Source organism: Cheilinus undulatus, linkage group 14 (assembly GCF_018320785.1).
Source record: "Cheilinus undulatus linkage group 14, ASM1832078v1, whole genome shotgun sequence".
NCBI lineage: Eukaryota > Metazoa > Chordata > Actinopteri > Labriformes > Labridae > Cheilinus > Cheilinus undulatus.
The window spans coordinates 35,020,136-35,035,770 of NC_054878.1; the positions used below are offsets into that span (position 1 = coordinate 35,020,136).

Here is a 15,635-nt window from a genome sequence, read left to right on the forward strand (position 1 = left end):
TACAGTGCATGATAGAGTTTATCTTTATTCATATAAATTTAGTGATATTTAAAGCAAATGTTTAAAAAATTATTCAATGTACTTAGATTTGTCCTCTCTTTGTGGAGAGTCATGGGGGGCGGCACCCTAGCGCCCCCTATTGACCAGCCGCCACTGGAATATATACAGCTGAATTAGCTGTTCTGTCTTTTTGGATGAGATGTGGTTGACAATAAGAAGCTTTCTGTGACACTGCAGTAAAGTCACAATTTGGAGCTGGAGGAACAAGAGGCCTTACTAGCTAAACTCTGCTCTGTTACATAACTTAGTAAGCTAAAGATACAGCAATAAGAGAAGAGTATGGTTATGTGAAAAAAAGTACATGTTGGGACAAGGTAGTGTAAAAGCTTTGATTGCATGATCATGATGTGAAGTAATTAATTTTCTGTTACCTAAAACATTTATAAATATTTGTAAGATAATGCACACTGCTAAAGGCTAAAAGAGGCACTGACGATTGTTTCCTATTTTTCACAGAGCATTTTTCATATCCAGTTTACACTGCAGTACATATTTGTTCTGGCATATGTGGTGAATGAAATGCTTTAAATATTTCTCTGATTGTTATTTGTTGTCTTCTGCCTTCTTTTATTTGATCTTGACATTTATTCAGTTTAAGGTCGGAATTGACAGTGGCATTTCCTTATGCTAACACTCCTTCATATTTGCTGTGCAAAGGGGAAGAATCAAAGTGAGAAAGAGAAAGGAAGAGGAAAAATTAAGGACTGCTATTCCTGTTTTTGTCTCTCAGGTGAGTGAGACTGAGATCAATGGCCAGTTTGAGTCAGTTTGCGAGTCCGTTTTTAGTGAAGTAGAATCCCAGGCCATGGAGGCTTTGGACCTGCCTGGTTCGTTCCGCACTCGAAGCCACAGTTACCTCCGTGCTATTCAGGCTGGTTATTCCCAAGATGACGACTGCTTGCCTTCAATGACATCCTCCACTGTCACTTCAACTCTCAGATCCACAACAGGTAAAACAATTCCCCCCCTAAATGAGAGAGGGCTTAGACTACATATCCTCATACATCCTATACATAAGCACAAGCTTGACATACCTACATATGTACAGTGGGGAACCCTTGAGTTTCAGAGATGCCGGGCTGAATGACTAGTTATTTCCTGAGAGACAATGATGTGCGTGTTTGATTTTTGCCTCTGCATACTCCGATTGTTTGGATGGATTTGCTTGTGTATTACTTTGCACGATTCATGCATCATTAGCTAAGCTTCTGGTTGGTCACTTGTGTTGGTGCCAAGCTGTAGACTTGAACAAGGGTGGGAGGGTCACAGTAACACTCAGACAACATATACTCACAGTACACTAATTAGCAACACAGCACAGCCACATTTCAAAGCATGCCTATGAGTAACAGGTCCTACCCAAAGCATGTTAAACTGTGGTGTTATATATGTGTTGTGCCAAGCGTACAAGCTACTAAGAGAGGGGTGAAGATGCAACCGGGCCAGGGGTAGGGCAGTAGTGGTAGGTTGTTGACATACTTTTGTCCTGAGGGCACGGTGGAGAAACTGCCACCTGTCCTTCCCTTGCTCTGCTGAATCAATACACTAGCATATACTTTGTTACTTACATCATAATTAACCTGACTAAATTTAAACAAGTGCATAAAAATTCCAATGCAATTTAAAGGTAAGTCAACAACCTATAGGGTCTAGTACATCTGCACTCACAAACACACACATGCTGGTTGCACAAAGAAACTGTTCACTGAGGATAAATGGGCTCATGGAGTCTATTTAGTATAACCTTTAGTTTTGTTGTACTGTGTTGAAAAGTTTTTAAGCGGCAACCTCAGTCAAAATAACTGCCGAAAAGTTCTTAAAAATTATTTCACAACTTGCTGAAGGTTTTCAATCTCTATTCTCTTCGACTGCAAGTTTCCACTGAGCAAAACGAATTCTATTCATCATACAGTTTTATTAACTACATGACAAGTCCAACACAAAGTTGATACCTTGAAAATGATTTTTGGAAACAGCACATTTTGTTTGAACTCTTGCATATTAATCTTTATAAGATGCTACTTTTTTGAGTTACAAAATAAATTCAAGGTTTTATGCTACATGGTGCAACAGATATATCCCCAAAATTTGCATTTCAGGTTCTTTGTGCAAGCAGTCTTTGCAATTACTCCCTCACTAAGTTTACGTTGGTGTTTAAATGCAAGAGTAAAGCTATGAACCCTATTGAAACCTTTTTGATAGCGTGCATTTTGAAATTTTATGACCTGGATTTTTTTTGTTTGTTTTTTGTACATTTTTCTGTCAATTTATTATTGGAGACAAATGCTCTTGAATATATTTTGTGGGCTTTGTTTTCTTGTGCAATCTGGACATTTGTTTTTGGAATCCCTTCATCTTCAGTTGGGTTTCCAACTTTGATTTCTTCAATGTGACTAAAGTACTGAGGGTAAAGGAGTGTTCTCCAATCCCACTGTCTTATTTGCTGAACTCTATTCATTTAGCTCTCTGCTCCAAATCTATCATCTTTATATGGACTAAATCAGTTGACTGTAAAGAATGTTGTTAAGTTGTATTTTTCAATATTGGCATGATGCATCAATTATAATTTGCAAGATAAGGCTTTAGCAACCTAAAATAAGGGTTCCGTAGATGGTAATTAGAAATATAGAACTGTCATCTCCATGTCAAGTCATAATGTAAATAATATCTCTCCTCTGGTGTAATCTTTGCATTGTTCTTAGGAAACAGTGACCTCAAGTTATTAAGTAAGTCATCCAGGCAATCCTGAAGAAAAAAAACAGATTGGAGGAATACTGTTTAAATGGTAGTGTTCAGTCCTAGTTTTATAATAATATTGTAACTGTGTGAGGCTAGTGGCCCCTTGAGTTGGAAAGGGATCCCATCATGCTCCGTAGGGCAGACAAGCAACAAACCCCTCTCCATTTGACCACCCATCTCTTGAAGGATAACCAGGGGGAAAGAACAACTGGAGGCATCAGGGATGATTTTTGCAGGTATTTTAATGTTGACACGCATACATATATCTATGTATATGTGTGTTTTTACACTGCCTTCTCAGTAAGAATAATAGATAAAGATTATATCTAAAGTTGGTAGAACTACTTCATTATGTTATCCTAAGTAGTAAACTTGGTTTGAAACAACTCACAAAACCTTGGAAAACTTGATTTTTTAATTAAAACCATAAAATCCCTGAATATTGATTACAAGGTCGGATGTAGCACTGGCTTTTGTGAGTTGTTAACCATGTCTCTAAGTGTGTTTCAACCACCTTGTAGGTGTATATGTTTAAGAGAAACTATTTGGTATGTTTTCATATCGTAACCATAAAAAACATTTAATGTTGTTGCATTGCCACTGTCTCCAATCATCTGTGAGAGCAGCTTCATCTGCTATAAATGTGTGGACCTAATTTCTTCTTTCCATGAACCTCAGACTTTTTTCAAAAGGCCCCATGGTAAAAGTCTAATCTTTGGTATTGAATATGTCAGCTGTGTTTGACTGTGGGATTGCAGCCTCTCCCTGGTGCAGCCCTGAAGGGGGAATGACCCCTCCCCTTACCAGGTTACTTACTTCACATGGTCTAATCAGCCACCTTGGACCTGATATGTTCAATAGGGTTCATATCTGCTTCTTGGCCCAGTAGGTTGTGATTCCTCTACTTCCTTTACATCTTTTCTTTTGCACAAAATGGCACAAATTTCAAGTCACCAAAAAACATTTGATACATTTGGAGAAAAGGGTTCTTAGAAAATGGCTTAATGATTTGATAAATATTGATGTTTTCTGCATTTAATTCCACTCTTTACTGTGCTGTGCAGTGAAAAGATGGAAAGAAGCCTTGAGATGACTGAGAAGGCAGTGTAAAAACATTGTGAAAAGCCTACAGTATGTGAGTTTAAAACCATTCATGTCTTAGTTAAGCTGCTGTGCGCAAGACTCGTTTTCAAAAAAATGTCGAAAACTACATTCTCTGGCTAAAGATGCACCATTATTTCAGACTGACCTGCCAAGTAATTTCCAAAACAATTTGGGTATAAATTTCAACATATATTTGCCTTAAAATTTATGAAAAGGAGATTGATGGAAACAATCTGGTTATTTTATGGCAACTTATTTACCTCTGATTGTACAGTTCTGGTGCAAACATATTTATATTTGAACTGCATCAATCCATGGGAAATCGTTGGGTTTGAACCTCTATCTCATTGAAATAACTTGCTACTCACATACTGTAAGTCATCCATGGATATATGTTATTTTAGATTAGAAACCAAATAAACCTCACTCCAGCTGTTCCTTTCACTTTGAATGTCCTTCTGTTTGCATATTTAAATTTTTCTTCCAGAGGGATATGATCTTGCGGATGGGACCTCTTTACTCAATGATGACATGATAGAGGATGATGATGGCGCAAGCTCCTCTGCATATGCAGAGCTGGAGAGGCTGGAGAGAGAGACTGCTGCTGCTCGCAGTCAGCACAGTACTAGCTCCACTGTAACAGCCATCTCTGTCCCACCGGCATCTCCGCCTTCATACAGGGTCCCTTCTGCAACACCGTTAGCCTCTGAGCCACCAGTCCCTCAGGCCATCCAGGCCTTTAAAGAGTCTGCCAACATGGTGGCTGCCTTCAACATGCAGTGGAAGGATGAAATCTCAGCTATGCGCTATGAGCTGGCAGAGCTACGTAGAGATGTCTGTGGGGAACTGAAGACTTTCAACAGCAACTTTTTCAACTTCACTCAGTGCTACAACATGTGGACTTTGTGCCGGGAACCTTGCAGCGACAGCATGACACAAACGGATGACCGAGTGTCCATAGGGATCCAAGCAGGCTCAAGCTGGTCTGTTCGGCAGCATACAGAGGACAAGTCAGTGATGTGCCAACCAGAGCCAGCACCATTCAGCATTATGGATTTGATGGACCCACCCCGAATTGAGATAATTGAAGGAACCCCTGAGAGCACCCCAGAGGGGTCAGGGAGCCCTGCCAGCCCACTTCCAATAGAGGACTTCCCATGGGAGATAATCAAAAAGCAAAGGCCCCCTAAACAGCCAGAAACAGGATGCCACACAAGTGGCCACAGAAGCGCCAGTCTAGAATTGTGGAGCAGGAAGTACACAAGTGGGCCCATGTCATATCTGTCTATGTCATTTTAATCATTCCCATCTTTGCATAGTGTAAAATGAGATGAGAAAGCCAGGGATAAAAACCTGACTTTTATTAAGATGGACAGGCTAGTGATGCTGTTAGATGTCCCTTTACTCTATGCAGACACAGAGTCTGTCATCTCTTGAACAGGTTATAATTGTTGTTCGAGCAATCTTTAAACAAGTGTCTTGCTTAGCCATCAAATAAAAGAGAATGATATGTTTTACACCTGAATGAGGTGAGGAGAACGTGAGAGAGGAAATGGCTGATGTACAGATCCTCAAGTGCCAATAAGGGCAACATCATGTTCCCTCCATTGTCTTAAACACCCAACCTTCAAAAAAATCAATTAAGAGAAAGTGGTTGGAAATATGGGGGTCATTCTAGAAAAAAACAAAACAAAACTCAATAATCAGCCATTGTGAGGTGGGGCATGAGTCTGTCTGTTTCTGCAAGTGAATTTAAATAGCTAATATTCATTCCAGTTTCTCATTATGAGGAAACATTCTCTTAAGCACCTGAGTACACTGAAAAAATACTGTGAATAACTTTATAAACCCTAGTTTTATATATATATATATATATATAAATATATATAAAAAGATGACTACATAATCTATGAATATATTGTCATATCATTTACTTTTTAGTTATTTAAATCAAAGCATTCCTTTGTCATGGCCTTCATCCATTTTGTAGCCAGTTCCAAGTGAAATGGGCATTTTGAGCAATTCAAAAATAGCAAACCCTTTTTTTCAGTCGGGGACTAGAGAAACAGCATAAAGAATTTATAGTAATAATATAATAAAAATAGAGAAATCGAAAGATATAGTGCTAACAAAATCTTAAAATCCCAGATAAATTTAAGTAGAGCCTATTCCTCTGGAATACTGTATGGATGACACTGTCTTAAGGCTTTGTGGACGACGTCCCAGGCTTAAATTGTTTACAATGAATGGCTTTTCAGTCAAGCAGCATATGGAAAAAATATGTAGGTTAACAGTGCTTGTAAGTATGAATGTACTGGCTTCAATTCATTCCTGCACAAACTGATTCATTTTCAAACTCTGTATATGTATGTAAATGTACCATTTTGTATATAAAGAAACTTATATTCAATACTTGTACTGTTTGCAGTTATAAACTCACTGATTTCTGAGAGCGCTAAGAGGGTTTGTAGAAGTAATTCTGGTTATAAACCAAACACAGCACTTTTTCCAGTCTTGAGGTCTGGCTCCATGTCTTTCATCATGTCCATCATCAATCTGTTTGTGCACCTCATAAGGAAGTTGTTAGATTATACCAGTGTTTCACTGATTGTTTTTATGCAGTGGTGACTAGAGCTTATTCATTGTTTGTTTGAGTGTCTTAGATCCATTGATTTTCATTTTAAAGGCAAAAGTTCAGCAAAAACAAAACTATATTTTTCATTTTGGTAAGTGAGAGTTTTTGGACTAAGTTCCATCACAGTTACATCTTTAGCTTCCTTAAGCCTCTTGTAATGATGAAATGTTATCCTGGGTTGGTTCATCACTGCTGAAAGATAACAAAGAAACACTGGTCCCTAAAAGTAGACAATCAGAGCCACAGAGGGCCACTACCTCTCAGACATGTCCCCTGAGGTGCAGTATAGTACCACTGAATGTACTAACACCGCCTCACTAGTGATGGCTTAGCTAGGCTCCTGTGTAACCTTAATGGGTAGGAGTCCTACTCATGTGCTATATTTAGCTAACTGCTCTTTTGTCTGTTTAAAATAAAGTTGCTGATTAGCCAATGGCATCCCCTTTCACCACTCATTCACTCTGTTGTACATGGCGTACCAAAGTAAATACACCGGCCCAAGGAACTGAGGCCAACAACAAACATCTCCCACTTGTCTTTGGACGATCACTGCAGCACAGGACCATGGGAAGCCTGTATGTAACAGACCCCTGACTGAAATGTGAACCTTTCAAAAGGACTTGAAATAAATGAGAGGCGACATCTCTCACTTTCTTAAGAGAGTGGATCTTCTTGCCCTTTTGCACGACCAAAAGACAACACTTTCAGAACAAGTGGCACTTCGATAAAATGGTATTTATACAAAGGTTGTACAAAAAGTTAGATCAAAATCGAAGTTTAAGCCACAGAAAAAGGGAGACATTTCCTTTTCAGGTATTTCATTGGCTCCAACCCACACACATTATGGTAACTCATTAATACTGATCTTGAATACCTATTAAATATTTATTTGCCTTGATAATCTTATGTGTTCAACAGAAAAAAGCTATACTGAGTTGTTTTGCTTATTGGCAGCAACTCTTTTACAAAGAACTGAAGGTTCTGAGATGCTGTTAGAAAGAAAACAAAGATTTTCAAATAGATTGTTGCCATTATCCACCATTTGCAATACAGATTTTGATCTTTCAAAGCCTACAGCTTATTTATTGTTATCAATCCTATCAAAAGAACTTTTAATTTTCCATCAAAGACCAGCCAATAGCTGGGTTAGCATATTTTAAATTATATCAGTAAAAGGCATATGACTGTGACAACATTTAGCCTATAACCACTTTAATATACATATATACATGTATAAAGTATATACAAAATACAATTAAAAAAACTCTGGAAAAGGCTTGTATTCATATTTTTGCTTTCTGAAAGATAAATGGAATTGCATAGGCATTCCTTACGTACATATTATTTTCCCATTGTTTTGGGAATGCATACTAATATAAAGGTGCTGAAGACTGGCTAATCATGATGTCTCCAATCTACATTCATTCATTCTATGCAAATCCTTTGTTCTCTGTTTTTTTAATCGAAGTATTTGCAGTTATAGATAGTAGATGTTTACGTCAAGCCTTCATGCAAGCCATCAATGCAAGGAATGGAATGACATTTGAGAAAACAATGGTGGCTCTTTTGTTTAACTTTGATATATTTGCATGAGCCACAGGCCGCATTGAAGGTTGTTTTTAGTCTGTGAGTAGATTTGTTGTTTTTTTTTGCCCATTTCAGGTTATTTGTACACAAGAATCAAATAGTTTGTTTGTGAGGTTCTTAGGATTCCTGCTTGGTAGCAACATCTGTGTGCTTTGTGATATAAAAAAAGAACAATCATAAGTGTGTAACCCACTGAAATACATTGCCTAATTACAGCAAAATTTTAAAGTCTGTGATAATACAATTGGAAAAGCTGTACAAATGCTTGACATTCTTCTGAATTTAGATTAAATTGCACATTAAAGTGGTGAGTAACTGAAGCCACTTAACTTACCCAAGCAACTGTATAAATATGTCCATAATGTTTTTTAGTTTGCGTTTCAAGTCAGCCCAAAGAATTAAACCTTCCCTTAAAACAAGTTAAAATGTAGCAAGAACACAGATATGCTCTAAGGATGATATACAAATATGTATATTTGACAGAGACTAAAGCATAAACAGAAGAAGTGTATTTACAAGTATTTTTTAACCATGCAATCATATTTTGTGAAATGAAATCTATGATTATTTGTAATAAATTCTAAATTGTCTATCTTATATGTCACAGAAATATGTTACCCATCTAGCTTTTTCCTTTTTTGTAACATTGTTGTGTCATCCAGAGATCTGCCTCAACAACGGTGCCAACTCTGTGACATCTGGTTTTTGGGACAAAAGGTTTTTGGATGGAATCTGATCTCATCTGAACCTGTAACATTGCTTGATTATAAATTCATTGCTACACCTTTGATCTCTTTCTGCATTTATTTGATTTATTTATCAAGAACATGCTATTCTGTTTACATCAATCATGTTGCAATTATCAGGGATATCAGACTACATTGTTCAGTGATTTAGATTTTGTCAGGTTACAAAGCATTTTTTTAAAACAATGGTTGAGCCTGCATTTGTTAGCTTCTGCTTTTTTGTTAAACAGATGAAACCAGTATGTAATGCTTTGTTTTTCATTTATTGGCTTATTGTGGTGTTTCTTGTGAAATATGATTTACAACTTTTATTGGCCTTATGTATTTTTCATAAATTGATATAAAACAATGGATTAAAATGTTTATAAAGTTCATGTTATGGCAATTTAAATCTCAAAATGGGGGTCATAGCTTTACAATGGCATCCAGAGAAGTAAGTTACTTCCAGCATCAATGACAGGTTGTGTCCCTATATCTACACCTACACTCTCAGATACACCACAAATACAAAGCATGGGCCAGGCAGTGTCTTTTACTTTGACCCTCTCAAAATGCATTGCTTTTCTACTAAGCTATCATCTTTTTGTTTTTGTTTGTTTTGTTTTTCTCCCCCCATTTTAGGCATCCGTAGCTTAGCTGGGGGGCGTAGAGAGTACGGTAGGTCTGGTAGGGAACCGCTTTTATTAGACCTTTTTTATATGTTGTTAATACACTTTTTCATACATGTTGTCTTACTCATGAACATTTTCCACTAAAACAAGCTATATTAATTATGCCATTGTACCTGATAAGTATGTACTGTATAATACATTTAAATGTTTTCATTTGTTTCCACATTGAATCTGTGGGATTTCTATGATAATGTACTAGTACTAAATAATGAGTTCAACAAACCCAGAAAACAAAACTTGTCATATAGTCCCACATGCTGGCCTTGTGTTAGCACACTGGCATTTCTGTAAAACATCTACTGTATTTGAACAGAGCGAGCAACAAAATTAACTGTTAAAGTCTAATTTATTCTACACATCTTGGACACATATTTACTGAGATTTTTTTAACTCTACACAATCCATTTAATGATTTATTTGGTTTATTTTCATTTATTATATTTTGATATTACGGTTCTGTTCAAATTCATTGGTATTAATATTGTCTCACCCTCTTGTTTTAACCATTGTATTCTTTCTTTAAGCAAACAGAGGGCAATACTCAGTGCACAGTAGTGTCTTTATTTCACATATACTAGCATGCAGCAAGGCAGGTTATGACCAACATAACAGCTTTGTTCTACAAACCACCGCAAATCAATGCTGCGCTCAGTTATATTGACAGTCCTTTTCTGTGTTCACAAATTTTAAATGAATAGCCTTTTTGGAGACTGACACCTGAACTATAATTCAGCAAAGAAGGACAGATACATCCGTTATGTATGACTTAATTCAGAGAGGTGTGGGTGATTATTTTATGTTTAAAAGGAGAACATGGCAGCAGATTTGAGCATCCTAAAGTGTGTTACATCTATGTTCAAATAGATTGAAAACTTTTCATGGATCTACACCAATTCTTACACACGGCATTATACTTGGTATTTATTAAGTATTTCAAGTATTGGAAAGCAGTTAAGATATTATTTTATCATGAGCAGCTGATTAGTACCAAGAATAGTCTGTCACAGCTTTGACTGTGTGTGTTAACTGTATTTGAAAGTTCTTTTCACAAAGAAATGTTTGTATTACTTGGTGAAGTTTATATTCAACTGACATTTCTGTACAGTAGCAAATTTACTTTCATATCACCTTCCAGCAGCAAGGCCTGTTTGTGGTGATTCCAAGCGGCCCCACAGTTTTTTGTTGGTTCAAACGTAGCATGGAATAGAAATTTCCAACCCTTATTCTTTCTTTGAATGCCACTTAACCAACTCATTTACCTTCACAATGGCAAAGGTTGATTTTAGGCATTTTTATTCGTGAGGCTAAACACTGCTTCATCACTAGCGTAAAGTAAGAGATTTTGTTTACTTTATAATTTCAGTACATTGATTTGTATTGGTTTGTTGTGATATACCATACATAAAAGGTTAATCCACATTGCATCCATGGGGGCATCACCACTGTATGTATATATGTATGTGCCTATAACCAACTTGCTTGTTTTATTGTACAGCTCTTGAAAAAGAAGCTACACAGTCAACTTCTAAAATCTTTTAAATCCAGTCGAATCAGCTGGAAATACTGACAAACACATACCCTCAAGTTCTGCTAGTTGTCCTACGTCAGATCATCCATCCATTAATTCAAATATTCATCTACCCATACATGCATTCATTTATGCACACCATTAGAGCCGTACTCCAGTTCAATACTGGGTCTAAAGTGCTCAGGTAGCATTAGAAAGAAATTTTTCATTTAGACTGTACTTTTTTAACAAAAGAAAATGCTCATTTTGATGATTAAAGTATTTTTGTTGCCTGAGGCAATGTGTGTTGCAAACGACACACCAAAGAGCACCATGTAGCTGAGCAGGAAAATTAAGATTAAGATTAAGACAGGGGATTCATTTGCACAGAAAATGTTAGAAAAAAGTAAATTTTATTTTTTTCAGCACACGAGCAAGATTACCCAAACACTTAAGCATAGAATCCATTTCCTAAATTGCAATTTCACTGATGCAATGTGATATTTAAAGAGACTGTTGGTATTGTGTAGTTTCTGTGTTAATTTTACACTAAGGATAATGAGATGCTTTGGCTTCATTAAAGTTGGCTGTGCAAATGCAAGTGTTTAAAATGAAACTGCTGTTAAAGTCAGGAGGAAAGTGTTTAAAAGACTGACAGTGATTGATACTGAGTTTGTTTCAACTGTGAATATAGTTTGGAGTTAAGCAGAACATACTGTACAACAAGACTTGGGAGAATTCACAATCTTTTCCATCTCATCTTCAGCCCCCATGCTCATGTACACAGCTTGTCAGTCATTGCACGTCATTAAGCCTCAATCTACCCTGATCTGAGTAAGACCGGCTTCTTACCAGCCTCTTTGCCAGTCTGAGTCCACAACTATGGTCAAGGACAGCCTGTTTGCACAAATGGAGGAGTCGGTCGGAGGAGACGCAATCAGAACTTTTCTGAAATTTAAGTGTTGACCACAAAGGAGAAAAAGGTTTGAGGGACCTTTCTGAAAAAGCACGAGTGAAGGTCTGGTAAATATTCTCTGTACCAAAACTTCTCTGAAATAACATTAGGTTGTGCTTTACATCAAGTCTATTTTGAATTTCTTGCCCTGAAACCTTATCAACATTGCCACAAATTCTGAATTTGATAACTAAAAAAAAAAAAAAAAAAAAAAAAAAAAGTTTTGGTTCCTCATCACATAATTACCACATTTTATGTGCACTCGCACTTCATGTAAAGCACAGCTTAATTTCATACACTCAGATAAGAGTGGTTTAAAAAAGAATTAAACTGGTGTTTGTAATATGCTATCTGTTCATGACTCTTCAGTATTGAAAAAAAACGTGGATTTAAAAATAAATAAACTTTACATGCTGCAATACGGCATACAATGGTAACCAATATACTAGACTGCCAAATCATCAGAGGCAGTCCAGAAACGATGAAAAGAGGAAAAAACTATCTTCCTCTTTAGTAATCTTTGGCTGGGTCTCTCGACACATCTTGTCTGATTTACTTTGTTTACCTACTGTCTGCTCTACAAAAATGCCACTGACAGACACTGATATGGTTCAATTCCAGCTCATGTTTGTGACATTTTTCTATGAATGTAGAGTGTCTCTTCAGTTGTTGATAATAATAATAATTGTCTTTCATCACCCCTAAGTGTTTGTCTCCACATGACATTTTTGTGGCCTTTTGCTGTTAAAATAACAATGTTCTGTGCCTCTTGAGAGAGACACAGTGTACTTCAAGTAAACTAAGTGTTTCGAAACTGTTTTTTGAAATATCCAAAGATTGAAAAAAAAATTATCTTACAATCAAAATGTAAATTGGCGTACATTTTTAAATGTTATTCATCCCAAATACTTAAATTTGAGCTGATATTCATATTTATGTTTTTTCATTGTGTCCTATTTGTATTTATATTATCATAAAATGTAGCACTATGTGTTCAGATTCATATGATGCATTTAAACCAAATAACATGGTGAATGCTTTAGTTTAACAATGACTTACCTGTTGAGCCCAGCCTGAAAAAACATGGATTTACCTTTATTTATGATACCTGTCAACTTATCAGGGCAATGCATATGGGCAAAGTTTCTAACAACTTGGCAAATGAGGATTTTTAAGAAGTTATAGCCTTTCTTGTTACTTGAGACTACAAAACTGAGCAGTATGTTTTCCTTTTATTTGGATTATCTCCTGCTACTTATCTTGTTTTTTGTAATTTGTTGTTTTATCTTATAATGCAGAGTGGTTTTGAAAATACTGGCAAGCGCAACGGTAGCAAACAGTAGCAAGAACAACATCTTGAAAAATATATCCTAGGCAATAAGAACCCCTTTATTAGAAATTCTTAAAGGTTGGAGAACCTCCTAAGTCCTGTCACCAGTGAGCTTTGCCCAGCTGCATTATGGGAAAGACACAAAGTAATTGCTGGATTAGCATTACCTAGGAATCAACATTTGCTACTGAAAACCTGCTTCAGTGTTGTAATTTGTAACCATAAAAATGTAAATGTAATTCACTCAAATAATTTCAAATTAATAAAACATTTGACTAGAGCATGAAGGATTTAGGAAAATGCTCATTATGTAAATCCACCATGTCTTTGTTTCTCTCCCTCCCTGCCCAGGACTGCCAGACTTAACTAGATGAGCTATGTAAAAACATTTTAATGAGCTTTATAATTTTTTTTGTGTTAAATTTGGTAGATAGATATGGTAAGTTAGGATACTTTTAAGAGTGAATAAGGTGTGAGATACCTGCAGCTGGCCTTCTAACACAAGTTGCTTGCTCCTTACAGGGATTCAGTTTCGTCTCCCTACTTCGTGCAGTGTGGACCGCGCTCAGCCACCTCCAGGTACTAGCCTGCTTCCATCTCTTACTCTTCTTCCTCCCATACTAGCTCTTATCTTGCAAGACGCATTTCAGTTGCAGTCATACATCCATGGGTGTAGCAAAGGGGTTGCAGCAGTTATTCTATCAAAAGAAAAACGAACGTTCAAACATACATATTTCTTTGGTGAAGGACTGTGGCCATAAAGGCTTTTGTTTAATGATACATAATGTTTCACGACTTTTTATTTTGCCTCCTTCAAACTCTTAAACATGAATACGTTTCCAAAAATGGGGCTCCATTGTGGAAAAAGGCTTTATGTAATTTTAAAAACAATATTTGTCCTATTTATCAAAATAGAGCTAAAATACACAGTGCTCGTTACTAACGTATCTGCGCCTTCACGGATTTTCAGGGTTGTAATGGCAACTGCGCCACAAATGTATCTTGACATGAAATGTCCTACACTTGAAAACAAAAACACTTAAACTCACCTTACTGTGATTTCTAAGCTCCGAGTTGATAAAAACAACTCGTTACTTTTATCTCGTCGTGGCCGTCTTGCACAAAAAGTTAATTTTGGTACTGTCGCCACTTTCCCAAGTCCCTAACCGCTGCTTACGTCCTTTCGTCTCCTGCAACTGTTGACGCTACAGATTACGGCTTGACGTAGCTCGCGAGTGCCAGAAGCCACCGGAAGATAATGTTGGGGAAGAACGTTTGTGTCATTAACGTGTCAATGAGTGGAAAAAAAAAAATCAAGCGGCTTAAACGATAAGCTCAACGGTCTCAACTGTGGAGGTAAAAGACCCTAAATTAACTCACTTCTGTTGGATAATTCATTAGCATAATACAAGAACTAAGTGATGGTGGTCAGGCGTCACGCACTGTGAAGGTGTGTTTGATTTTTGTCTCTTAGCATTTTCCAATGAGCGGTGCTTTAAATCATAGCTTACATCATGAGGGGTTGGAGGCTGGGGACACCTATCTCCTTTGTCTCCATTAGTGATGTTCCTACCAATATTTTTGTAATAACTGCTCGTAGTATGCGTCAAATTATCAAACATTGCCAGTAAAAGATTCCAGAGGCCAGTTGGACATATTCAGACGCCGTCTTTTGTATCTTAATATGTTAATTTTCAAATAAAAAACTGATAATTGACACAAATCCCTTAAACTGTGATATCCAACCCAATTAAGTCCACTTCATTTATAAAGCACATTTGAAAAAAAAACTTTATAGTTTACCAAAGTGCTGCACAATGAATAAAGAAAGTAAAATAAAATCGCTAAAGATAAAAATATGCATCATTAAATACATAAGAGCACTGTAAAGTAAACAATGCCTTTAAAATCTATTGAACACAAAAGCCTGTATACCATCTCAGAGATTCACTGATTAAAAAATAAGACAGAAACCAAACAACCCTCTGTTGTTAAAAGCTAAAGAATAAAAATACGTTTTTAGATGTGATTAGAAAGTTGATAAGGAGAGGGACATTCTTGTGTCAGGAAGCAGCACATGCCATTATTTTATGGCAAGTAAAAAGACATAATAATTCCTGCTGAAGAGTGTCACAATTTTGTGTTGAAATATAATTTTGGATTAATTTGATACCGAAAAAAGCTAAACAAATAACCTACCCGTGAAGACAGGAAGGAGATAACCTGATGTTAAATTGTGCATATGTTTATATTTATGTTTAGTACAGCAGCATTTCCCTGCCTCCGAGCTGCAGGTGCAGG

General features: G+C 36.6%; 1 protein-coding gene across 1 annotated transcript in view; it reads left to right on the forward strand.

Annotated features, from left to right (window-relative positions):
* The window catches only part of LOC121521519 (disks large-associated protein 2-like), a 149,751-nt gene that overhangs the window by 111,614 nt on the left and 22,502 nt on the right, over positions 1–15,635 (forward strand). The window contains exons 5-7 of the mRNA XM_041805570.1: positions 791–1,010; positions 9,493–9,537; positions 13,857–13,913. Of these exons, the coding sequence (XP_041661504.1) occupies positions 791–1,010; positions 9,493–9,537; positions 13,857–13,913 (322 nt within the window). The remainder of the gene's footprint in view (positions 1–790; positions 1,011–9,492; positions 9,538–13,856; positions 13,914–15,635) is intronic.